Source organism: Ascaphus truei, chromosome 7 (assembly GCF_040206685.1).
Source record: "Ascaphus truei isolate aAscTru1 chromosome 7, aAscTru1.hap1, whole genome shotgun sequence".
Classification (NCBI taxonomy): Eukaryota; Metazoa; Chordata; class Amphibia; order Anura; family Ascaphidae; genus Ascaphus; species Ascaphus truei.
The window spans coordinates 72,659,460-72,686,182 of record NC_134489.1 but is presented as its reverse complement, the minus strand read 5'-3'; the positions used below and the strand labels follow the sequence as shown (position 1 = coordinate 72,686,182).

The window sequence follows — 26,723 nt, the reverse complement described above, 5'->3', positions numbered from 1 at the left end:
TGGTAATTATTGCTGTTACATCAATATAACCCAAGAATCATCCCCATGATCATGTTATTTGAAAGTGATCTTCGCCAATAAAAACACATGTCAACCGTACAGAAATAGCAAATTTGCTGACACAGGTAAAAATTCTGCTGAGTATAAATGTGCCCATCTAGTGATGAATGCATTCTTGACACTGCTTCACTGTTTGGACTTAGGAAATAATGAGTATCAATGCGCCTAGCAAGGGAATATGCAAAGATAAAGGAGCCCTTTGTATCCTTAATTAAGGAAACCAGAAGCAGAATCCGTTCACAGATAAGTGACTGTACATAATAATCACGCATTAATATTATGTAGGGGGTTGTTTTCACTGTACACTTTTCTTATTGCCAATTACAGTCCTGCAAGGTAACTTTAACAATGGATGTGGTGAAACTAATGCTATCTACTTTACGCTTGACATCAGTATTATTTTTAAATGTTGTGCGGAAAGCATATTTGTAAGAATATTTTAAATATGGCTTTGCTGAAAATGGAGCAAACATTATGGAATGCTAGAAAAGGACAGTATTATAGCTACGGCATGTAGTAAAAAGCAGGGCTATAAAACATGTGGTCTTGAAAGTAGCACTATAACATGCATTAAATAAAGGTTGAACTCGGTTGGACGTGAATTACATTTTTCTAACATTTCAAAACACATCGAATATGGCTTTGTGTTCCATAAATCAAAGTCTTCTGACTGCAAAACAAGGGGGGTTGTGCAGCAGATTTAACAAGGAAAATCATAAAAACCAGGGGATCTTCTTTTTTGATAAAACATGTGCATTATTTTGCACTAGTTTTGCCCCAGTCTTGCAACCCGGATATTTTGATATATGACCCCCATAGTATACACAAAAAAGTGTTCTTAGGCACACAGCATTGAAATAAAAAAAATAATCTGCGTGTTACCACATCAAATGGAAGAAGCGTGTTAAACGTTAAACAAGTTTAATCCTGTCTGATGTAGACCATTAGCCCGGTCGGTTGACAGTGCTGCAGGCCTATTAGAGCAAGAGTGGCCAGCTGCTGTCCTCAACAGCCACCAACAACAGAGCCACTAATTCAGCCACCAGTGCTGACGCAGGGATATCCTTAAAACCTGACCTGTTGGTGGCCCTTGAGGACTGGAGTTGGCCAGCTCTATATTAGAGAGAGCACAGAGGGCATGCTGAGAAAACAATGAGAGAGAGAGAGGAATGCAGAATGGCATCTCATGCAGTATGAGCTAAGCCCATCCCAACTTGTCCTTCTAACACTCCCCAACTTACAAGCTGATGCAAAATAGGAGCAAAATGCCTTAGCACCTTCACACTAAGACACGGAGTGAAAATGCATCCCATAAGACTTGAATGGAAGTCTCTGAAGGGTAGTACCAAATCAGCACGATTGGAAGTATGTAGGCCTAGATGCACTAAGCTTCATTAGGCTACATAATGTGACCTTAACCTAAGTTAACGTCACGTTATTAGCAAGTCTGTATCCACTAAGGACAATAATGTTAAGCCATGTTTTCACCCGTAGAGATCATAGCATAAACTGTAACAGATGTTACTCATAATGAAATGCAAATGATATGCAAACGAGGCAGCTCAGGGACATAACATTAATGTATTTAAGTCATAGCTAAACTTGACTTTACTCCCATCCACACCATGAATATGGCTTTTGCAGTGTTTGGGATGGGTGTTACACCACAGTTATAACAAATAATAATAACTTGAATTTCATATAGCGCTTTTCTACTAAACGGGCTCAAAGCGCGTCGCAATTACAGTCTAGTGTGCAGTAAGCAGCCCTGTACATAGGATTTTTACAGACCCAGTCCCTGCCCAGATGAGTTTACAATCTATGTTTTGGTGCTTGAGGCACAGGGAGATAAAGTGACTTGCCCAAGGTCACAAGGAGCTCACACCAGGATTTGAACCAGGATCCCCTGCTTCACACTCAGTGTCATCGTTATCAGAGTCAGCGCCTTTACTCACTAAGACAGGTCCTACAGCCCTAGGAGAAATAAAAGAAAACAGCGCACAACGCCAAATAGTGAAGCAAATTCAACAATATATTATAGAATTAAAAAGGGGGTAATATATCTGCGTACTTCCCTGAAGAAGTATTTAATTCTACGAAACTAGTTGGATGTAACATTCTATTGCCTTATATCTGCTTACATTGGCCTTTGTCTATGTATTGGCCTGTCCTGTTTTTATTTCATCCTGTGTGCTGTTTTGGACACTTGTGAGAGACTTTGTAAGACTGTTCAAACTTCCCTATTGAATCCGCCACTGCTGTGTAGACAGTGACGCCATTACACAGCGTCCTGCGACGGAGCGGCATCGTGGCACGCTGAGGGCACCCCAGCAAGCTGCGTTTTAACCTCTGTGCAGAGGATACACCTGCCGAGGTACAGGAGCAGCTTCATATCGGCCAGGAAGCAGGAACGATTTCACCGAGCCCCAGTACCAGCTGCTGAACCTGGCTGCATGAAGGGAAATCCCCTTGGGAGTGAAAAGACTGACGTCCTGCCCCAGAATCAACTGAGCTGCAGCAGCAGAGGGAAGCAAGCACCTGAATCTACAGCTAACAGCTGCCGAGTGGTAAACAGTGTGATACACACTACATGCCTTTTACCAACTTTTTTCATGTACGCAGACATATTACCCCCTATTTAATTCTATAATATATTGTTGAATTTGCTTCACTATTTGGCGTTGTGCGCTGTTTTCTTTTGTTTCCATTCTCTTAGTGTGTGTGGGGTGCTGAGCCACCCCTGCGTTTACAGCTGCAGACGCCATTATCCCCAACACGGTTATGTGGCACTTATTATTTAATGTATAATTATCTCACTGTGGGAGTTGTGGTTTAATTTTTTATAAATTTTTTATCACTAAATTGATGGTATAGTCACTGCACTGTATATATTTATACATTTAAACTTTATAGGTAGTTAGGTAGTAGCGCACAGTTTTGTTTTTTGTGCCTACAGCCCTAGGCATGATTTAAATAACGCAGTGTTATATCTTGGGGTTATTTCCCTCTCTTTCCCACCCATTGCGACTCAGCGCCCGCCACCCTCCCAGTTTAGATTCTATGAAATAAAATAAAAAATAGAACAATTGAAGTAGAGGGATTGCTGCTTTAGACAGTGGCCCTATTTATAAAGCATATTTTTTTTGTAAAATCTTGAACAAGGAAGATTTGGAGGAAGTCGCATGTAACACTGGCAGTTTTAAAATGACATGCATACTGTTGTAATAATATACATAAAAAAGGAAGCGCAAAAAGAGAAAACACACAATATGTCAAAATTCATTAAAAAATTTAGAAATTGACTAAATAAAACTTACACAATAAAATGGGATCATCGTAGACCCAAACATCCACAAAACAGAAGCGCTAACAGGGGGCCCACTAATCCAAAACCCACGGCTCAAAAGATGGAAAAATGTCCAATGATGTTGCTAGATGGTCACATCTTACACTGGATCGAGACCGCACCTCGCACAGAGCTATAGGATGACCGCAGCTGCCAGGGCTCACGGCGTCACATGTGCTCTCTGCTACGTGATGACGTCACCTCTACGCGTTTCGCGTCATATGATGCTTCTTCAGGAGTACCGCTTCGGTTTTGTGGATGTTTGGGTCTACGAGTATCCCATTTTATTGTGTAAGTTTAATTTAGTCAATTTATAAAAGTTTTAATGAATTTTGACTTATTGTGTGTTTTCTCTTTTTGCGCTTCCTTTTTTATGTATGTTCCGGTTTAACCCCGCTGATCACGGGAGAGTGCAAGCAGCAGAGGGATATCACCTACTTTGTATACCAAGGGATTTTATTGGGATTGCGCGCAATTTTTTCTTTTTCGTGGACTGTTGTAATAATAGCTATACTTGTAGCTCACTTATTGAATTTCCATCACCTTGTGTTGCTCTAGTCTATTAATTTTAATATGATATGCCTGTTATAAATGTGATGATTGATATAAAGAAGACACAAAGGTACACAAATAAATAATGTCAATTTAACTAGGCTACTTTTTTTTGTACATAATTACAAAATGTGTTGACTGAATTATACTATAATGTGTCTTGCAGTAATTACTTTTTTTTTTTTACTATATTTGTTTTTTTTTTCTAAATATCAACATTAGGAGAAATGTATTTCCTATCTTTGTGATTCAATTATGCCTTAGAGTCTAAGACTTAGACATATCGTTTTTTTAGGGAAATACAGTAGACTCTGATTTAGCTTATAATGTATTGTAAACATAGCAGCAAAATGTATCTTTTTTTTAGTTCATATTAAGATATTAGAGCTTGTACAGGATCATTTATGTGTAAGGAATTCAGGAGAACAAACAAAAGCATGAACATAGTGTACCCCTCAATCTATCATACTTCCATGTGATTTCTATCGTAACCAAAACAAAAAAGGTAATTTAAACATCTGGACTAGAACAATGCCACAGTGTTACGCCGGTGCTGCCCGCAGACCAGACCCGTCCCCTGAGCTGAAGGGGGAAGTGGTAATACATGCACCCGCAGCAATGGGAGCATGTCCGGAGTGTGGTATAAAGTGTTGCCAGGCCAGGTGTAGTAAGGTAGACAATACTTGCCGGTACTGGTTGTAGAGATAAGGTGAAGAATGCCTTGCCGAGGTCAGGGAGTGGAGAGCAGAGATAGGTCGTAGTCCAAGCCGTGTTCAAGGGGTTACCAGAGTGAGCGTTGTCCAAGGAGTGCCGAGATCGAGAGCCAGAGGGGGTAGTCGTACAAGCCGCGTCAGAACCTGTGAAAAAACTGAGAGAATCCAGAAGTACTTCCATACAGAGACTATGTCGAGCAAAGACTGAGAGCAGAGAGGAGCTCGATAAAGCAGGAAGGTCCAATTAGGAACAGAGGCGGGACAGGAAGAGCTACAGGGAGACACTGCAGATTGGTGCAGGCATAACAGGCCAGGTGAGTCTTGTTGGTAACCTGAGTATGCTCGTGTGGTGTGCGGGGGCGGAGCCTGAGGTCCGGGGGACAGGAAGAAGAGTGTGCAGAATGAGCACGCTCCGTAACGCGTGTACGCGCGTGGACCGAGCCAGTGGATGGTGCAGGTGTGCGCGTGGGAGGGCGTGGGTGAGCCCGGCGCTGAGCAGAGGAATCGCCGAGGGGAGTGATCCCGCGATGGCGGCAGGGGCGGTGAGCCGCAGAGGTCGGTAAGGCAGGATTGTTTTGTGTGTCCAGGGACTCCCTGAGGGGAGAGAGTGCTCTGTGTGGGGAGCGCGGAGGACGTCGATTCCTGACACACAGAGACACAATGACAAATGTATATATAATGTTTCAATTTTCACACTCATTTATCCATTTGTATAGGATAGTCTATTTCTAGCGTTATTAGCCCCTTTGAAGTTTGATTGGTGTTATTTACGACCAATATCTTTTACGGGCCCTAAAAAAAAAAATGATGAAATTGTTTTCTCTAAATAATAATTTTCTATTAATAAAAATGACATGATGCAAAGTACATAGATACAATAACTATAAGAGAAACATATCTCAAATATATAGTTGGTCATCATCCGTGTGCACAGTGGCGGTCTTCCCATTAGGCCCGGGACTTGGGCAGCAAAATTTTGGGGCGGCAAAAATGTTTGCCCCATATACATTTTCCGCACACTTTGGCCTGATGGAAATACACGTACGTGTGGTGGCTGCCTCCTTGCTGCCGCCCGCTTTCTCCATTCGAATCCCAGCGTCAAATGACGCGGCAGACTTCACCAACGTGCCTCGTTGCCATGGTAATGTGACGGCGCGCCGTCATGATGCCAGGTTACCATGGCAACACGGCGCCGTGCGATGTGACGTCAGCAGCATCATTTGAGGCTGGGATTCGAATGGAGAAGGAGGGCGGCAGCAAGGAGGCAGCCACCACAGTAAGTGCCATGGGGCGGCGGATTTTCAAATCATGTGCATAAGTAACTCCTCCCCTAAATCCTGCTATTGCTGCATATAACAACTTCTCAATATAATTTGTTAACAACAATGATGCTAAGAAAGCAGGAAAGAAATAAGCCCAACCTTGAGTATTCAATTGTTAGAAAGACCAGCATGTTAACCATTAGCTTATGCCTACTTCTGTGACAGTTTTATCAATTGTAGACCACAATAATGTTCAACTAAGGCCCAGGATTCCAGAAATAGGTCAAATATTTGATTTTCATTGCAAAAGATGCAGACAGGGCCGGTCTCACCACAAGTCAAACTAGGCGGTCGCCTAGAGCAACAAAATTTGGGGGGTGGCAAAAAAATGTGGGTGCCATGTAGCAGGAGAGCTGGTGACAGGGATGACAGCTTTGACTACTATCCCGGGCTTGGTGAGACATTGGACCCGGGCACCCTGCCCGCGACCCTAACATGTGCTAGATCCTGTATCCTCCAAGGCTGAAGGTAAGCACACTCTGCTCCCACCCTCCCTGCCCCCCAGGAACATACATTTACCACCAGGCCCATACCTCTTTCTCCTCCCTCCTCCTTCCAAGCACATAACTACAATGCGAATGTACAATCAGTACCATATGGTCATTTTTAATGTAAAATTAATCTGTAATTATCAATACAGGAATTTGAATTCCCACTAATGCACAATATACATTTTTTTTGACAGTGAAATGTTGGGGGGAGGGGGGGGAGGGGTGGATGCAAGGCTGAAGTTTTGTCTAGTTCACCTAATACCTGATTTATTTTCTTTGATATAATGCAATATGGAAGCCTAGGCCAGGGGTCTCCAAATTCAGTCCTCAAAGACTGAGCCACTGATTGAGCCACCTGTGCTGAAACAGGGATATCCATAAAAGCCGGCCTGTTGGCAGCTCTTGAGGACTGAGTTTGGAGACCCCTGGCCTATGCCATCTACAATTCGGCAGTAAAATAAGGTTTAAAATATCTTCCTAACAAATAGTTTTTAGTATTTTTTGTAAACCATATTTTAGCTCTTTGGTCCCTATACTATATGCAGTGAAGCTGCTTCCCAGTTCAGCTGAATTCAATATGGACTAACTTTTTCTCCAGTGTAGGGAAGGAGTTTCTTAGCATATTGAATACGGACCATTGTTTTAAGTACATTATAAAAATCCTCCTAATTTGTATAAATATTTTAGTGATGTAGGAACAATAAGTGTCTTCGGTACCACTGCCGCACGCGGTCACGGCACCGGAAGGTTAATGCTGTAGTGGGTCTCATTCTGAACCATGGACCCCCCCACAGCTTTATAGTGGCAGACACTTCCCCAGGCGCCGTGGACTTCTGCTTCTTCGACCGTTGCGCCGTGGACAGCATCTTGCTTTGTCCTCATGCAGTGGAATAAAATATTTGCATTTCCACCTTTTCTCTTTTTTTAAGGCAACAACACTGCAGAACACAGAAGTTAATAAAAACAAAACATTTAAATACCCCAATACATTATTTCCAACCTAACATATACTAATACAATTAGCAAGGAATCTAAAAGGAAATATGGGAAGGAAACAGTGTGTAAAAAGGAAAAGATTGGTGTATACAGCACTAAAAATGTGAATAAAGTGCAATACTAATATTGTGCAACAATGTGAACAACAACAATAAGTGAGGCAAGGCTGCCAGGAGAACTAACCCAAACACAGTTAGTGGTAGACACATGAAAACAATATAGACCGGCGCCTTAAAGTCCAAATGGATGGAATTAGGATAATTTCCAACCTAACATATACTAATACAATTAGCAAGGAATCTAAAAGGAAATATGGGAAGGAAACAGTGTGTAAAGCTTCAGAAACTATATTCGGATTTTATTTTACATGGAACCAAACTTACCATTGCTATCAAATTTACATTCATTATTCCTCTCTAAACATTTTTTACACTGTTTGCAAAAAAACCCGAGAGTTATGTCAACAGCTGTTCATACACAACTGAGTATTGTTCCAAGGGTAATGTGTCTGTACCTGGATTTTGGCAGGACCTTTCTAAAACATGCATCATTGTTGCAGCATTTTCATGTAAGTATCTCAAATAAACAGAGTCAGACAACCAAACTGGGAATCAGTTCCGCTTGAATTGAGGTCAGTATATGATTTGCATTATTTGCCTTTGTAATCATGCATAACTTTCTGTGGTCCTAAGGCTGCCTCTGAAATATAATGTGTTTTTCCAGTGATTTGTATCCTCCAGCTTTTGCTGATCATTTGGCAAGTTGCTTTCTTTTTACATCTCAGAAGTAAATCTAAACCCTAAGAGTGGCGGCTAAGATCCATCTATATATTTTAGGGTCACAAAAATATGTGAACAGAAAGGGAAAGAACAAATAAAATAATGTCATAAAAATACACAAGAGAACATACCAGTACATACATATTATTATAAAAGTATTATTATTCATATAATCTCTAAAAATCTCCCAGATGTTTTGAAACAAAGTCAATTTTCATGAAATAGTTCGTTTTTTTGTTCTCAAATAGCAATTTTTCTTATCATTAAAAATATTTCTAAAGTAGCAGTTCCAGGCCCGTCCTTAGGCGGTAAGCAGGTAAGGCGGCAGGTCTCAGGGACGGCACGAGGGACAGAGTAGCAGCACAGCTGCTTTGCTTTTTTTTTTTAAAATACATGCAATTTTGAAGCAGGGGGTCTCCAGAGCTGAACCCCATTAATTTCAGCTCCGGGGCGGGGACCCCTGCTTCCTGAGATACTTATCTCCTAGGGGGTGCCGGTATCCCCTGCTCAGGTTTAAAGTCCTCGGTTACCTGAGCCAATAGGAAGACACATATGACGTCCCGGCTTCCTATTGGCCCATGTGATGGGACTTCTACACCTGAGATAAGAAACCGGCACCCACTATGGGAGGTAAGTATCTCAGGAAGCATGGGGTCCCCTTAGCTGAAATAAATGTGGTCCTGATCTGGAGAGCCCCTGCTTCCTACCTATGGGCGGGATTTTTATGGGAGAATTTTTTTGGGGGGGAGAGGGAGGGGATTTTTTTCCTTAAAGGGAGGGGCGTCCTTAATAGTGCTTGCCTAAGGGTGACACATACCCTAGGCATGGGCCTGAGTAGTTCATGTTTGTAGGAAATCATTTTTGCTGTTCATTTCCTGACAATGAATACACTTGATTGTACAATAATGCAGAGATTGCAAATAAACTCAAGTTTAAAATGTCCTCAGATATTATTTTCTTTACCATTAATCATTAAACCAATGTTCTGCTATTTTGTTTTTCATTTTCTGTTCTTCATCCTTTTGTACAGTACTTTTTTTTTTTTTGCCTATCTGCAAAATGGCAAAGCTTTCACTCAGTTTGGAGAACTGCAAACATTTGGGGCTCATGAAAGTTTAGTGGATGTCTCTAAATTCATCAAAAACTTATTGCGCAAAGTTCCCAAGATTAGCCAAATGTGGTGGTCTTCGCGGAACTATTTGTAATGCATACAAATGCCACAAATAATATATAAGCGAACATTAAAAAAAAAAATATATATACAGTATATATATATGTATATATGCATATCTTAATATATAAAATCGAATGGTTAGTGAGGTTAGTGCTATCTGCGGTGAATGTGATTGGTCCTCAGCCTCTGGCCAATCAGATTGCTGTGTGTGACGTCACCCAACTGCCACTCTCTTCCCCCTCGGCTCGACACACACACACACACACACACACACACACACACACACACACACTTCCCAGAGGAGGGGGGAAACAAGGTTACACATACACACACACAGTGACACACACACACACCTCTCTCTCCCCCCCTTCCTCCCTCGCGGCGCCAGTAGAGGTCTGGCGCTCATCTCTCCCTCCCTCCCGGCGGTCATCTCTCCAGAGTCCCCTCCCTGCGCTCATCTCTCCCCTTCCTCCGGTCACGTCTCCCTCCCTCCACTCACCTCTCCCGGCGCTCCGCTCAGCAGCGGACCCCCTTCCTCCCTCGCGCGCCGCGGGGAACAGGCAGCGGACCCCCTTCCTCCCTCGCGCGCTGCGGGGAACAGCCAGCGGACCCCCTTCCTCCCTCGGCCGCCGCGGGGAATAGGCAGCGGACCCCCTTCCTCCCTCGGCCGCCGGGGGGAACAGGCAGCGGATCCCCTTCCTCCCTCGCGGCGCCTAAGATGGCGGCGCGCCCGGAAGTACCCCCTTCTTCTTCCCCCGCGGCGCCGAGTGAGAAGATGGCGGCGGCCGGAAGTAGAGGTAGGTGTCGCTGTAGGTGACGTGTGTGTGTGTGTGACACTGTGTTTGTGTGTCGCCCCCCCTGCCTTTCACGCCCCCCCTGCCTTTCACGCCCCCCCTGCCTTTCACGCCCCCCCTGCCTTTCACGCCCCCCCTTGCCTTTCACGCCCCCCCTGCCTTTCACGCCCCCCTCTGCCTTTCACGCCCCCCCTGCCTTTCACGCCCCCCCTGCCTTTCATGCCCCCCCCTGCCTTTCACGCCCCCCCCTGCCTTTCACGCCCCCCCCTGCCTTTCACGCCCCCCCACCTTTCACGCCCCCCCTCCTTTCACGCCCCCCGCCTTTCACCCCCCGCGCCTTTCACGCCCCCCCCGCCTTTCACGCCACCCCCCGCCTTTCACGCCCCCCCCGCCTTTCACGCCCCCCCCGCCTTTCACGCCCCCCCGCCTTTCACGCCCCCCCCGCCTTTCACGCCCCCCCGCCTTTAAGGCCCCCGCATTTCATGCCCCCCTGCCTTCCACGCCCCCCCTGCCTTTCACGCCCCCCCTGCCTTTCACGCCCCCCCCTGTCTTTCACGCCCCCCCTGCCTTTCACGCCCCCCCCTGCCTTTCACGCCCCCCCCCTCACGGCCTCCGGGCAATGCCGGGTATATCAGCCTTTCACGCCCCCCCCGCCTTTCACGCCCCCCCGCCTTTAACGCCCCCCCCCGCTTTTCAGGCCCCCCCCGCCTTTCACCCCCCCCGCCTTTCACGCCCCTCGCTTTTCACCCGCCTTTCACGCCCCCCCGCCTTTCACGCCACCCCTGCCTTTCATGCCCCCCCCGCCTTTCACGCCCCCCCCACCTTTCACCCCCCCCCTGCCTTTCACGCCCCCCTGCCTTTCACGCCCCCCCTTGCCTTTCACGCCCCCCCCTTGCCTTTCACGCCCCCCCTGCCTTTCACGCCCCCCCCTGCCTTTCACGCCCCCCCCTGCCTTTCACGCCCCCCCTGCCTTTCACGCCCCCCCCCATGCCTTTCACGCCCCCCCCTGCCTTTTACGCCCCCCTGCCTTTCACGCCCCCCCTCACGGCCTCCGGGCAACGCCGGGTATATCAGCTAGTATATATATATATATATATATATTTTATTTTTATTTTTTTTACTTAAAAAATAAAAATCTTCACATACCTGTATCTTTAAATGTGGAAATTCATTAAAACTGAATATATATATATATATATATATATATATATATATATATATATATATATATATATATATATAAATATATATATATATATATATATAATACTGAGTTAAGTTATGGTGAGTAAAAAAAGTGACAAAAACCCTCCACAGGAAAGCAAATATGCAAATATAGCTGTATGCTCATCTGCATGTCTTAGGCAGGTCTGCAACCCCGCCTTTCCCCATTATCACCCAGCATACAGCACTTCCACTGCAGCAAGGGATTCTGGGAAATGACATGCAAATGAGCACACAGTGTCACTTTTTGCCTCAATAACCATTTTTAACATGGTTCCCTATAGGCTTAAGCTTGCTGCATGGTCACAGCTTTGAGCACAGCCAGGGTTAAGGTGCATACCCAGAAAACCACCCACAGACAGCTTTTTTGTTTTGAAAATTCTTTTATTATGCAGCGAATCTTTACAACAAGATTATAACAGTACATAAATCATTTTCCAAACGAAAAAAAAAACCGCGACGTTAACAACGGCGCAGTGCATATCCCACACAACTCACATACATTTTTATTAATGGTTTCCCCAAAAGTAAAAAAACTGTGACAAACACGGCGGTGCAGTGCATTTATACGTATGCACCGCACCACAGACATGACATATCATACACACATTATCTCTAACTTTATTGCACAGAAAAACTTTTGGGGCGGGGGAGTAAGGGGGGGTGGGGAGGGGGGTGTTTAGTCCTCCTCCTCAGGGCCGTCAAAGATGGAATAGTCCTTGAGCAGGCTGTGGAGCAGCCTGCGACAGTCCTGTACCGACATCCTCTTCCTCCCCTTGATCAAGCGTTCCCTGGCGAATAGTAAAACGTCCTTGAAACAGCACATTAGACGCCAACCGGCTTCGATTGCGTCCTCTGTGTGTGTTCCTGTGAAAAGTCCGTGGAACACCGAGTAGTACGTGACGCACTTCCTCGGTATATAATCCTTTAAGTCAGTGTCCAGCGCGCGCAGCAAGGCCTGCGCAAAGGGGCAGTTCCAGAAGAGGTGTATGATGCTTTCCTCCACTGGGTTGCACCTGGGGCAGTGCCTCACGAGGCTGAGTTTACTCTGGTACTTGTCCGCATTCACAGGGAGTCCCCCGTGTATGGCCTGCCAAGCAATGTCTTTGTGTTTGTTCATTAGTCTTTTCGATGCCACATTCCTCCACACCGTTCCAAAGGTGTTGGGGTGGAGACCTGGGACCGATTCCATGATGTCTTTAGCCCTGATCATTTTGTAGATGACCTTGGGCTTCCACAGGTCTGGTTTTACTCCCTCCAGATTGTTCTGCCTCACAAACTTCTTCACGTCCTTGTAGAACCAGGGCGTGCGCCAGCTGTAAGGGATGGAGCTGTCCCACTTGTCCCACCCCAGTGCTCTCCAGAGCGGCAGGAGTAGGAGGCGGGACATGGAGTAGCCAGAGGAGTCTTTGTCGCAGTCTCTCAGGGTGATCCGCACGCAGTTGCTTACAAAGAAGGCGCGCAGCATAGTGGGGATGTCAGGGATTCCTCTACCCCCCTTGTGCGGCTCTTTGTACATCACCTCGCGCTTTCCCCTCTCAAACTTGGCCCCCCAGACAAAGCGGAACACTGCCATGGAGATCTCCTGGCAGGTTCTGGTCGAAGGCGGGTATGCCTGGGCCACGTACTGCAGGACAGGGAGGATCTCGTTCAGCAGTACCAGCTTTTTCCCCTCAATGGTGAGGGGTCTGAGGCGCCACAATCCGATCTTCTGCTTCACCTTGTTCAGCCTCTCGTTCCAGCTCTTCAGGGCAGCGGCCTCGCTCCCCACACCAAACCAGACTCCAAGGATTTGAATGAGGCCTGCTCTGATGGGGAAGGGGAGGGGGTCGGCAGTCAGGTTCCAAAGCCCAAATAGCTTGGTCTCTGACTTCCCGCAGTTGACTTTTGCTCCTGAAGCTTTCCCGAAATCCTCGCACGTCTGGACCAGCGTCTTCACCGACCGGCTATCTGCGCAGAAGATGGTGACGTCATCCATGTAGAGCGAGCACTTCACTTCGCGTCTCTGGGGTCCTGGCACGACGATCCCTCTGATCTCTGCGTCTCGTCTGATGCACTGGGCGAAGAGCTCTATACAACAGACAAAAAGGAGAGGTGAAAGAGGGCAGCCCTGCCTAACCCCTGAGAGGACAGGGAAGGGGTTAGTCTTCCATCCGTTCACGATCGCCACACTGCAAATGTCAAGGTACATCAGGTTAACATAAGAACAGAACATCTCCCCCATCCCATACTCACGCAGCACCCTGCCCATGAAATCTTGGGAGACACGGTCAAAGGCCTTCTCCTGATCAAGGGTGACCAGGGCCGCGTGTACACGGCGGTCTTTGATGTAGTGGACTGTGTCTCTGATTAGGGCGAGGCTGTCTGCGATCCTGCGTCCGGGGATGCCGCACGTCTGGTCTGGGTGGATGATCTGGCTGATGACCTTCTTCAGTCTGTTCGCTAGGACTTTTGCTAGGATCTTGTAGTCCGCATTCAGGAGGGAGATGGGACGCCAGTTCTTGAGGTCGCACCTCTCCCCCTTCCGTTTGTACAAGAGCGTCAGCATTCCTTCCCTCAGCGTTGGGGGCATCCTACCTTCTGCTTCCATTTCCCTGTAAAGCTCGAGCAGGTCCGGGCCGATCAGGTCCCACAGCTTCGTGTATAACTCAGCTGGGATACCATCTCCGCCCGGCGTCCTACCCTTCTTAAAGGATTTGGTTGCAGCGTGGAGCTCCTCCAGCGTCAGGGGGGCGTTCATGGCTGCTTTTCCTGCCGGGTCGATGGTGTTTGTAATCCCTGACAGGAATTTGTCAGCCTGGTCTCGGTCTGATGCTTTTGGGGAGTAGAGGTCTTCATAGAAATCTTTCACGACTCCCATGACTTCCTCCTTCCCCTGCTGCACGTTGCCATCTTTGTCTCGCAGCTCCCTTAGGGGCATGTGGGCAGAGTGGAGTTTCTTGAAGAAGAAGGCATTGCATTTCTCCCCCCTCTCAAGGTTCTCCACCTTGGAACGGAAGATGATTCGTCTGGATTCCTCCTCAAAGTGCTTTTGCAGGCTCTCCTTGGTTTCCTCCAGGTCGTCATCCACGTTCCATCCACAGCGTTTGAGGTCATGCAGGGACTGCAGCTTGCGCTGCAGGCCCTCGAACTCCCCCTTCCTCTCACACGCCAGGCGTCTGCCCTTTGCCTGCAGGAAGCAACGGATCCTTATCTTCGTGAATTCCCACCACTCTGCAGTGCTGGGGAAACAGGCCTTTTCTTCTTTCCATGCTGTGTATGCTGTTCTCAGCTCCTCCATGATCTCCTCCCTTTCCAGCAGTGCGCAGTTCAGCTTCCAGGATCCTGGCCCTGGGGGGAAACCTCCTCCCAGGCGCCCCTGGAGATGAATGGCTCTGTGGTCAGAGAAATGTACTGCGACCATGGAGTGCTGTCTGTGCTGTACCTGCTTGGTGGTCAACAGGAAGTCAATCCGAGAACGCACGGAACCATTTGGGTGGCACCAAGAGTAGTTTGCGGCGCCTGCTCCCATAGATCCTACCACGTCCTTCAGGGATGCCTCCCCAATCATCGCCATGAGTAGCCTGGACGTCACATCTATCTTTGAGGATTTGCTGGGGGGCACGCGCCCCCCCACCTCAATCGTGCAGTTGAAATCCCCACCCATCACCACTGCCCTGGAGGTTGCGAGCCAAGGACGAAGGTGCTGGAAAAGTTCCAAGCGCTCATTTCTCCGGGGGGCGGCATACACATTGATGAGCCTAATCGGCTCCCCTGCCCACGAACCGTCTACGACCAGTAGTCTGCCGCAGACGAGTTCATTGACAGAATCAACAGTGAAACATCCCCCCCGGATCAAAATGGCTACACCCGCGTTCCTGCACCCGTTCCCCCCAGACCAGTAGGAGGGGCCGTGAGACCACTGCCCGCTCAGGTGCCTGTAGGATCGAGAAAAAGGTAAGGCACATTCCTGTAGCATATACACATCACATTTCTGTAAAGAAAGGAATGTTAGTACTCTGGCACGTCTCATCCGCTCTCCTATGCTCCTTACGTTAATGGAGAAAATGTTAAAAGACGCCATTAGTTTGGGGATAAAGGGTTGGACAGACTTGCAGTGATACTAGTTACCATCCTCACTGGCGTGGGTGGTCTTGTTGATCTCCTCGCACAGCTGGTCTAGCAGATCCATGGTTTGCCCAAGGTTGTCATGGAGGAGGAGGGTCTCTGCTGCCTCTCGCCCCTCTCTTATGAGCTCTTCCACGGTCACTTGTGTCTCGCTAGGTGGCTGTTCTAAAATGGCCGCCTGCTCCTCTGCAATGGCTGCCTCCTGCATCTCTGCTTCCTCCTCCTCCAGGTCGCTTTCAAGGTCACTGTCAGCGTTGCTGGAAGTGGGTGAGTCGCCGATTTGCATTTGGGCTCTCTTCTGCTCCAGCCCCTGGTGCGGGCTATCCGTCTCAGGGGCTCTCCTCTTTATTCCCTGCTTCTCCGTTCCGGTCTGGGCTATGGGGGCGGTATCTGTAGCAAGGGAGGAAGAGGGAGGAGGTGCAACAGCCTCGGGGCTGGGGAGAGGTGTTACAGAGGGAGGGGCTGCAGCCTCATGGAGCGTGGGGGGGGCTGCAGTGGAGGGTTGAGAGGAGGGGGCAAGGGGTGGTGGGTGGGCGGGGAGGGTTGGGGTAGGGGTGAGGGTGGGGGTTGCAGCAGCAGTGGGTGTGGGAGGGAGTGTTGCTGCAGGGGTGAGGGTGGGAAGGGGTGGGGTGGGGGCTGCTACTGAAGGGGCAGCGGGCTCAGGAGCCGCAGCGGGCGCTGCTTGGGTGGCCTCCTTTTCCCTTTGCTCCTTCTGATACTTACCCCCTTGTGCCTTTACAGGTTGGTTTGCAGGGGGCTTCTTGGCTGCCTTCTGGGTTGCTGTCAGGGGCGCGCCCGGTGTTGCGCCTTTCGCCGCGGCCTCTGCGTAGCTCCTGACCCTCAGCTGGCAGTCCCGGAACATGTGGGTTGTCTCTCCGCACAGGTCACAGGTTTTCTGGCGGGGACAATCCTTAGTTTCGTGTCCGGTGTTCTTGCAGTTTCTGCAGGCTTTCAGGGTGCACTGTTTCCACTGATGCCCCAGGTTCCCGCAATTACCGCAGGTCTGGGGCTGGTCAGGGTAAAAGATCCTCCCTGAGCTGCCCGCAAGTGAAAAACTGGGAGGGAGGTGGTGCAGCCGATCTGCCGCTTCTGGATTTGGCCACAAGCGAACTACCATGCTCCACTTTCCCACCCAGTACCCCAACTTGTCCTTGATCCTGCTCGGCTCCTTCACCACGGTGCAAGAGCGCCGCAGAAAGGTAGCAATATCCTTTCCAGGGATATGGGGGTTCCTCACCGTCACAGTGATCCTCTTCTCGTCCCTCTGGATAGGGCAGTTCACGTCGAACTCTGAGAAGGGGACCTCCTGTTTCAGGGTCTGGAAAGCCTCCCAGTACCTCCTGCAGGCTCCCGCCGTGGCGAATGTGACAAAAAACAGGCCACCCCTGAGGTCCTGGATGCTCAGGATCTCGTCCGGAGTAAAGCCTGCTTTGCTCACCAGCTCCTTGGCAAAGGTCTCAGCGTCCAATAGAGGGCGCTGTCCGTCGACCTCCCTCAGCTGCATCACCACTGTCTGCCTCATCCAGGGTTCCAGGCGGGGGATCCTCCTGTTGCTGCTGCTCCCAGCTCCAGGGTTGGAGCTGGGGCCGCCGCTGCTGGTACTGGCAGTGGGGGTGAGGCCGCTGGGGGTGGCAACGTCGCCTGAGCCGCTGGAGCTGGTTGCCGCTGGGCCTCCTCCGTCCGTCTCCTGGCTGCTGGGGACCGTCTCTGGGGGTGCCGTGTGCTTCTCCTTCTTTGTCATCTTCTTCTTCTTCTCCTTGTGCAGGGTGGTCCCGGCGGGCTCCATGGAGACCTCCATCCTCTTGATCTTAGCCAAAAACCCACCCACAGACAGCTGTTTCGACCTTGATGGGTCTCATCAGTGTGGGGTTGATTTTACTGGGAATGCAAGAGAGGCTTATGGGATAGGCCAATCCATAATACTGAGTTAAGTTATGGTGAGTAAAAAAAGTGACAAAAACCCTCCACAGGAAAGCAAATATGCAAATATAGCTGTATGCTCATCTGCATGTCTTAGGCAGGTCTGCAACCCCGCCTTTCCCCATTATCACCCAGCATACAGCACTTCCATTGCAGCAAGGGATTCTGGGAAATGACATGCAAATGAGCACACAGTGTCACTTTTTGCCTCAATAACCATTTTTAACATGGTTCCCTATAGGCTTAAGCTTGCTGCATGGTCACAGCTTTGAGCACAGCCAGGGTTAAGGTGCATACCCAGAAAACCACCCACAGACAGCTGTTTCGACCTATAGGGAACCATGTTAAAAATGGTTATTGAGGCAAAAAGTGACACTGTGTGCTCATTTGCATGTCATTTCCCAGAATCCCTTGCTGCAGTGGAAGTGCTGTATGCTGGGTGATAATGGGGAAAGGCGGGGTTGCAGACCTGCCTAAGACATGCAGATGAGCATACAGCTATATTTGCATATATATATATATATATATATATATATATATATATATATATATATATATATATATATATATATATTTATTCAGTTTTAATTAATTTCCACATTTAAAGATACAGGTATGTGAAGATTTTTATTTTTTTTACACCTGTTATGTTCCCTACTACCTTCTTCTTCTCAATCCTACTGTTTTACCATGGAATTTATACAATTTATACAATTTATACAATTTACCAAACCATTCTGGTCCTTCCTACATATTCTTTCCCTTTAATCCAGTGGTATATTCACTACATAATTACCGAATTGCTCACCCTGCTGGGGGAATGGTTTTGTCATACAACATAATGGTCTGACAGCATAGCTCAGCGAGAACCACAAGAGGAGAACATGCAGCCTGTGATCCTCATACTGAAAAGTACTGCACTAGCCTCACTTATACACATTTTCACGATTCACATTCTCCTTCTAATCTCCTCACAATCTCGTGTGTAATATCTGCATTTATTTTTGTTCTGGACAAGCCTTCAAGTTGTTTGTGCCCCTTGTTGCTCAAAGCAAACCAGGGTACTACTTTACCCTTCCCTCTTTTTTAAAACAAGGGCATGGCACTTAGGGAGAATTCATAGAGGACACAAAGAACTTTGTATTCGTAGCTGCATTTAATCTCAACCCCTTCAGTGTATTCAGTGTACATCTGCTTCGCCCCAAAGGCAGACCTGTGATGGGGCTCCCCAAGAGCTGTTCCCCTCTGCACAGGACCAGCGTGCTAAGGGTTAACATTTGCTTGTACTTTGAGAACGTCAACCCCACCCACTGGAATGTTAATGAGCCAAGAGGACACAAAGAACTTTGTATTCGCAGCTGCATTTAATCTGAACCTCTTCAGAGTACATCTGCGTCGCCCCAAAGGAGGACAGCCTTTGGCGCAGACAAAGGGCAGTCAAAGGGTGTGAGCCATTTGCTGCTGTTTGTCAATGTTAAAGCTTATCTATTTCAATCTGAAACTCACCAGCCCTTTATCCCCTGTACCCAATTGTCCAACTCTATCTGTCCATGAAATGTCTGTGAATTAACTTAATAACCTCTGTTCTTTTAATGTAACCATGTATTGTTATAACCCTGTGCCTAGGACATACTTGACAATGAGAGGTAAGTATCAATATATATCACTTCCTGGTAAAACATTTTTAGAAATAAATAAATATCAATGGCAGTAAATGCCCATCAAGATCATATATAGACCTTATCGAAGCTCCTTGAATCTCCCCTTCCCTTAGAACATATGGTATTGTATTGGTGGCTCTATAATCATGATAGAACCTCAAAAACCTCAAACCCAAGGGAACATCCTAATTTACATTGATAAGCTCTCTGGATCAAGATTCTTTAAACCTTTTATTAAGATTGTATTGTTATTCTGCTTCCCTATGATTCAATTTTGTTTCCTCACTCTGGGTAAACTTTGAAAATAGCAATATTCTAAAAAAAAATTACCAATCTCTTCACAAATATAACAACCCAGATCTTTTCACAAGAATGAAACGGGATCATTTAATATGGAATGGTCACAAAATCACCTGGATGGGCCGTATTATATCAGTTAAGATGAATGTTCTCACGAAACTGCTTTATTGTTTTCAGACACTACCGGTCGCTATCCCGATAAAATATACAAACGATTTACAGAATAAGATTATACAGTTCATTTGGGGTAACAAAAGACCAAGAGTTGGAGAGATCAGTTATGCTCAGTTATGCTCACACCCAGAGAAAGAGGAGGTTTAGCGTCTCTGATATTAAGAAATATTATTTAGCTTCTGTAGGCGGACGCTCACAGAGGTATGCAAGGGAGACTGATTATGGTGAAATTAAATAAGGCTTTTATTGCGCCTGTTTCCTTAACATCAGGAAACCATCCAAACAGGGGGTAAACAAAGCTTCTATTCACTTGGGAGTATTTCTAGTGCAGTCCACAACTCCCTTTAGATAAGCATGTCTCCCAGCCCCAAACATATAGCATGAAATGAACAGATATTAAAAAAAAGTCTTATAAATGAAAGTCTTATCTGTTAGCTGGGCTGCTGTAAGGGAAGCTTCTCTGCTGTCTTGGAACCGCACCCTTGTGTGCACATGCAATGTCAGGCTCCAGGTTAGAATCTTGTCCCCTTTGTCTTGTGGTCAGGTTGTCGCTCAAGACATCTGTCCTTCCTTGGTTCAGCCCAGTTGTGGACTAGGGATCCTCTGCTCTGTCTCCTAGTTCAGCTCAGGTGTGAGCTAAGGAGTCTCTCTTCCTGTCTCAAAAGACGCAGGTGGTGTTTGTTAATTGACTACCAGCACTTAACCACCACACTGCTGGATTAGAGGCACATTACCTGAACAGGGATAACTCTCCTGTTACAGCTTCCATTTGAAACAGATAATTTTTTCGCATTCTCAGAAAAATCAATATATGTGGGTAGATTTAGAAAATATATTTAATAGCTCAGCGGCACTGCCTATCCTTTCGTTTATTTATAAAATGTTTTACCAGGAAGTTATACATTGAGAGTTACCTCTCGTTTTAAAGTATGTCCTGGGCATAGAGTTATGATGACAAATAATACTGTATATGGTTACAAATACATTGTTACATAAGTGAACAGGGTATACATTACAGCTGAACCCCGTTATAACGCAAAGCTCGGGATTCACATAATGAGACCGCGTTATAATCGGGATTGCGTTATAACTGGGATCGTGAAATGGCCGCCACGATCAGCGAGGACTTTCCCGGCATCTTCAGCTCTCTCCTCACCCTGCTTCATCAGGCTGCGTCCACATGCGTATCTTTCAATTTGACTTTCGAGCGCAGAGGGGTGTCAAATGACCCTTCTCTGTCCAATGACAGCCAAACAGTGAATACATTTTATATAATACACATGCAGGAATCGAACGGGGTTGAGCTGTATATACAAGACATTGAATGCACAGATAAAGATAATATACATTATAGGCATATGTAACAGTTACACACCAGATTAAAATGTGAGACAGCTTTAGTTTTGAAAGAACTTTTGTGGAATAATAAGTCAATAAAATGTTCTAGACCAGACCTTTCTGATTCAGTGGTAATAACATTTTCTCTTAAGATTTGGCACAGGGTTAAACCTCAATACCAATTACTGTCAGTTCTCTCGAGATGTACCCCCATTTTTGACAACCCTAACTTTGGTCTGGGTTGGTTTACTGGTACTTTTGATGTATGGAAGGCTAAGATATTAGAGATGTGGGGATATGCTATTTAATGATAAACTGTTAAACTTCAGTGACTTTTGTCAGAAATACTCTTTCACGGGTTCTGAGGTGTTTAGATTTTTAGCAGTTTGCCATTATGTTAGGCAGTTGTCCCCGGGTGGGTCTTTCCCAGATTGCTCTGTATTCGAAGAGTTATGTAGAAAGAGAAATTATCAAAGGGGTCTCGCCTCAACTTTGTACCAGGTTCTTACTTCTCGGGAACTTAACGTTTCCTGCACACACCATTATATAGATCAATGGGCCCATGATTTCAAGGTAGAGATCTCATGGGAAGATTGGGAAGATATTTGGGTAAATGCAACAAATGCATCTATATGCACTATATCTAAAGAGAATATTTATAAAGTTATTTTCAGATGGTATCTGACTCCTCAGAGGCTGAGGCATATTTACCCAGGGGCCACGAATCTTTGTTGGAGTGGCTGCGGTGGTGTTGGAGATATGGCCCATATCTGGTGGTTCTGCCCAAAAATACAGAGATTTTGGGGAATAGTGCAGAATTTTGTTACGAGAAATTGGGATAAGATTTCCTCTAGACCCGCTTATAATGGTTCTAGGGAAACCCCTGGATAATTTAAACCAAAATATATCTAAATTATTATTACATATTCTGACCGCGGCGAGGCGTGCAATCGCAGGGGCCTGGAAAAAAACCCCTCTAGGAGAGAGATTATTTTGAGAGTAAATGAGGTCCAATCTATGGAAAGATTAACAGCCTACAGTATGTAAGACATAACAAAACATTTTTTTCACAAGGTAAGGGAGCTCTGGTACTCTAGGGGGAATGTGAATCTCTGAATCAGGGTGGATTGAGGCTTGTATTTTATCTCAGAGAGTTGGTTATTCTGTGAGTGTGCGGGGATGTGGTCACTCAGCGTCGATATATTTTATGATACCTGTGTTAATAATGTGGTAGCTTCCCCCCCTCCCCTTTTCTATTTTCTGTATCCCTTTTTCCTTTGTTTTTATAAAACACTAATAAAAAAAAAGTTACAAAAAAGAAAATGGCAATAAATGTTAAAAAAACAAAAACAAAAAACAATAATAATTATAATTGTGAGGCACATCTTCGTATTCATTTTTACATTTGATAAAAAAAAAGATCCTGCTGATTCAGTCTATAGTGAAACTACCGTATAAAAGGGCGGCACCAACTTAAAATAGAGGCAAAAGTCTGGTGCAATATGTTTGCAACAGACGACAGAGAAGCCCAGTGCTACATCCAACATGACAGAAATACCTCTATGTATACATTTGCCACCCTCAATAGCACTCCATTTTGACACTTATATACATATATATTTTGTGGGGGCTCAGGGGTTCCCAAAAAGAGCTTGCTGGGGTTCTGTGCTTTGTTAACCTATTCTCAGCTGTTTCAGCTGTTGGAGGTTAGTGGCTCCTCCTTCCCAGGTTTTAAGCCCATCCCTCCCCCCTTCCCAAGTTTGCAGGTCCTTCCATTCTGCTGGATATAGACCCACTGTGGTCTTTCTCCCTCCTAATAGAGGTAAATGAGATTTTAATCCTAATAGAGGTATATTAGTATTTTATCTGGTAGTGTTAGGACTTGCGAACAGGTGTCTGCCTTGTCTTGGCTCGCAAGCTTACAACACTTTGGCCAAAGGGTTAAACTAAATGACCCGTTTTTCAAAAGAATATATAAGTATTTTACTGTGTATTTCTGTCATGTTGGATGTAGCATTGGGCTTCTCTGTCATATGTTGTATACATATGCCACGCTCAATAGCACTCCATTTTGACACATATACATATATAATTTGTGGGGGCTCAGGGGTTCCCAAAAAGAGCTTGCTGGAGTTCTGTGTTTTGATAGCAATATGTTTGCAACTTGTGCCATGCATTACATGATGAGCATGTGATCGGGCCTTCAAGAAAGTTGTATACACTTGTATTTGATCAAATATTACTCTCCTATTGTGTCGGTACGTCCTCCATACTTACCACTTAGATTGTAAGCTCTTCGGGGCAGGGACTCCTTATCTAAATGTCAACTTTTATGTTGAAGAGCTTATTTCTATTATGTCCCATTTATTACTGCTGTACAGCGCTGTGAACATGAATGGCACTATACAGTATAAATAAAGACATCCATTCAAGATATACATATAGTACATGAACATTCAGACAATTTACTAGGAGTTATCGAGACATACATCCCATTTTTAAAGCCACTTGGGTAGATCTGATTATTAACGTCAGCGAAATATGTTTGACATCATGTAATTGAAATTGTCAGGGAGCAACATTAATCATTGGTGTTTCTTAATAACCTCATGACCCAAAGTTCTGCTCCATGCAAATGCCTGGATCTGATTTTGTTGCATATATATATAGCACTTCACAAAAATTGACACAGTTCTGTACATTTTTTGTTGCAAGGTTTAAATAATAACCTTTGTCACTTGCACCCGGGCTAGTGATTTCTTTGTCAAAAGCGCATCAGTGTGAATAATGGCGCGGAACATATCTGTATATTCTTTTAACCTGACACATCAATGTGCTCTTTTCATACTACTTTTCAGAGGTGAGCATTTTTTAAACCATTGAATACACTCTATTGTTTCTAACACAGCAAACAAGGCAGCACATCAATATTATGTTGTTTTGAGAACCAATGATCCATCACAGCATAAAATGAAACGGAGTGAAATTAAGATACACAAAGAATGCTGGGGATTTAATAGATGACTAATAGAACACTAGAAACAATACAGTGCAAAAGATGCAAAGTCAATTTCTTGAACGTACATAAAAATATAATTAAAGGAACGGAAGAGTGTATGGGGATAGAGAAACATTCAGTGATTTTCACAGAAATATGTTGCAGGCCTCTTCATAATCTGGTTGTGATGTGTTTATGATCTTCTTACAAGTTTATTCATTAAAGTGCGATTGAGCCAATTGGGTACTACCAAATGGAAAATCCCATTGACTTGAATGGTTGACTGATGCACAAAGGTTCAGATCCATGAAGCACCGTTGTCACCTAAGGCTGAGATTATACTCAGCGAGAAGGCGTGTGACCGCGGTTTGAAAAGACAAAAACTTTGAGCGGTTCAGCCAATGAGGGCGAAACAGCTTCATGACACGTCCGCCGTGCCTCCGCCACGCCTCCCCATCACCTCCCCAGTCGTCTGCAGCCCAGTGCACACACCACTCATGCAGCAGGCGTACGCGAGTATATGCGGTCCGTCACGTGCGCAAGTAGTATAATTTTAGCCTAAGGGGACGTTAACCTAACTTAAGGTCAAGTTCAAGTTAAGCCTAACCGCATATCTCCCTAGGTCACTAATGTTAGTCATGTGTTCTCCTGTAAAGAGCACTGCGTTAACTATAACGATGTTAGTGATAATTACATACAAATGATATGCAAATAATATGCCAGCGTGGCATTACAATAACAGAGCATAGCCACAAAAGTGCAGTAAGGTTAACGTGGGAATTTAACATTATGTTAGTTATATCATACCTAAACTTGGCATTACTCACATCCAGACTCTGAAATAGGGATTGTATAGGGTCTGAATAAGTGCAACTCTACAGTAAGGCATGAGATAACTTATATAGCGTTAATTCCAGTGTTATTTCCTTCTTCTCTGAGCTCCCAGGCTGTTGTTCTGCTGGACTGCCACTGGGACTGCTGATACAGTGCTGCTGTTTTCTTCAGAGAACTTTGTGAAGGCTATTAATTACGCAATCTCTGGCCACATTCCAGAAGATGGTCAACGCTTGACATCACTGTATACAGCAATACTTGGTATGAACATCTAGGCTACCAAGTGGGGGGACAATACTGACAATAAATCCCAAAAAGTGTCAAATGGTGGAGGTACAATACCTTGGGTACGGAGTCGGCGGTAACAACTGAGACAGGAACATGCTAAAGGGGACCGCAGGGTTCTATTAGAAATTTGTACCCAACTACATCAACCTGGGCAAGCACTTGACAGACTTTCCCATACCGTCCAATGGTCCTCTGTGTGTGTCCTTGAGGAGGCCCTGGTCCGCGCTCCCATTTCAGCCGTCCCCGGCTACTTCAAGCAATTTGTGGTTCAGATAGATGCCTTTAATTATTGAACTGGAAGCAGTTCAATAAGGTTTAAGGGTTTAACATGGGATAATATTCAGGAATACCTAATGGAAAACAAAATTATTAGTAATAGTCAGCATGGATTTATGAAGGATAGATCTTGCCAAATTAACCTTATTTGTTTCTTTGAGGAGGTAAGTAGGAATTTAGACCAGGGTAATGCAGTTGATGTGGTCTGCTTAGATTTTGCAAAGGCTTTTGATACGGTTCCACACAAGAGGTTGGTGTACAAAATAAAGAAAATTGGACTCCGTAATAATATATGCACCTGGATTGAAAACTGGTTAAAGGACAGACAACAGAGGGTTGTCATAAATGAAACTTTTTCAGGTTGGGCTAAAGTCATAAGTGGAGTACCTCAGGGATCGGTACTGGGACCCCTGCTTTTTAACTTGTTTATTAATGACCTTGAGGTTGGGATCGAGAGCAAAGTCTCCATCTTTGCTGATGATACTAAATTGTGTAAGGTAATAGAATCAGAACAGGATGTCATTTCTCTTCAGAAGGACTTGGAGAGACTGGAAACGTGGGCAGGTAAATGGCAAATGAGGTTTAATACAGATAAATGTAAGGTAATGCATTTGGGATGCAAGAATAAAAAGGCGACTTACAAATTAAATGGAGATATATTGGGGGAATCCTTGATGGAGAAGGATTTAGGAGTGCTTGTAGACTGCAGGCTTAGCAATAGTGCCCAATGTCATGCAGTAGCTGCAAAGGCAAACAAGATCTTATCTTGTATCAAACGGGCAATGGATGGAAGGGAAGTAAACGTAATTTTGCCCCTTTACAAAGCATTAGTAAGACCACACCTTGAATATGAAGTACAATTTTGGGCACCAATCCTAAGAAAAGACATTATGGAACTAGAGAGAGTGCAGAGAAGAACCACCAAATGAATAAAGGGATGGACAATCTAACTTATGAGGAGAGGCTTGCTAAATTAGATTTATTTACATTAGAAAAGAGGCGTCTTAGAGGGGATATGATAACTATATACAAATATATCGGGGGACAATACAAGGAGCTTTCAAAAGAACTATTCATCCCACGGGCAGTACAAAGAACGCTGGGCCATCCATTAAGGTTCGAGGAAAGGAAATTTCACCAGCAACAAAGGAAAGGGTTCTTTACAGTAAGGGCAGTTCAAATGTGGAATTCATTACCCATGGAGACTGTGATGGCAGATACAAAAGATTTGTTAAAAAATAGGTTGGACATCTTTTTAGATGGGAAAGATATACAGGGATATACCAAATAAGTATACATGGGAAGGATGTTGATCCAGGGATTAATTCGAATGCCAATTTTTGGAGTCAGGAAGGAATTCATTTTTCCCCTTATGG

The 26,723-nt window shown here is 45.5% G+C and overlaps 1 protein-coding gene across 1 annotated transcript; it reads right to left on the bottom strand.

Annotated features, from left to right (window-relative positions):
* Positions 1-371: 371 nt before the first annotated feature.
* Positions 372-17,356, bottom strand: LOC142499997 (uncharacterized). Its single transcript, XM_075610052.1, has 2 exons — positions 16,282-17,356; positions 372-514 (listed from the first exon to the last, which is right to left on the bottom strand). Exons 1-2 carry the CDS (start codon positions 17,354-17,356, stop codon positions 372-374), a joined length of 1,218 nt encoding a protein of 405 aa, XP_075466167.1.
* Positions 17,357-26,723: the final 9,367 nt, after the last annotated feature.

Excerpts from the sequence above, each read along its gene's own strand:
- LOC142499997 (XM_075610052.1), bottom strand. The coding sequence starts at position 17,356 with ATGGAGGTCTCCATGGAGCCCGCCGGGACCACCCTGCACAAGGAGAAG. Across the intron at positions 515-16,281 it reads ACCTGTAAAGGCACAAGGGG|CAAAGCCATATTTAAAATAT; the intron begins GTAAGTATCAGA and ends CTCCATTTTCAG.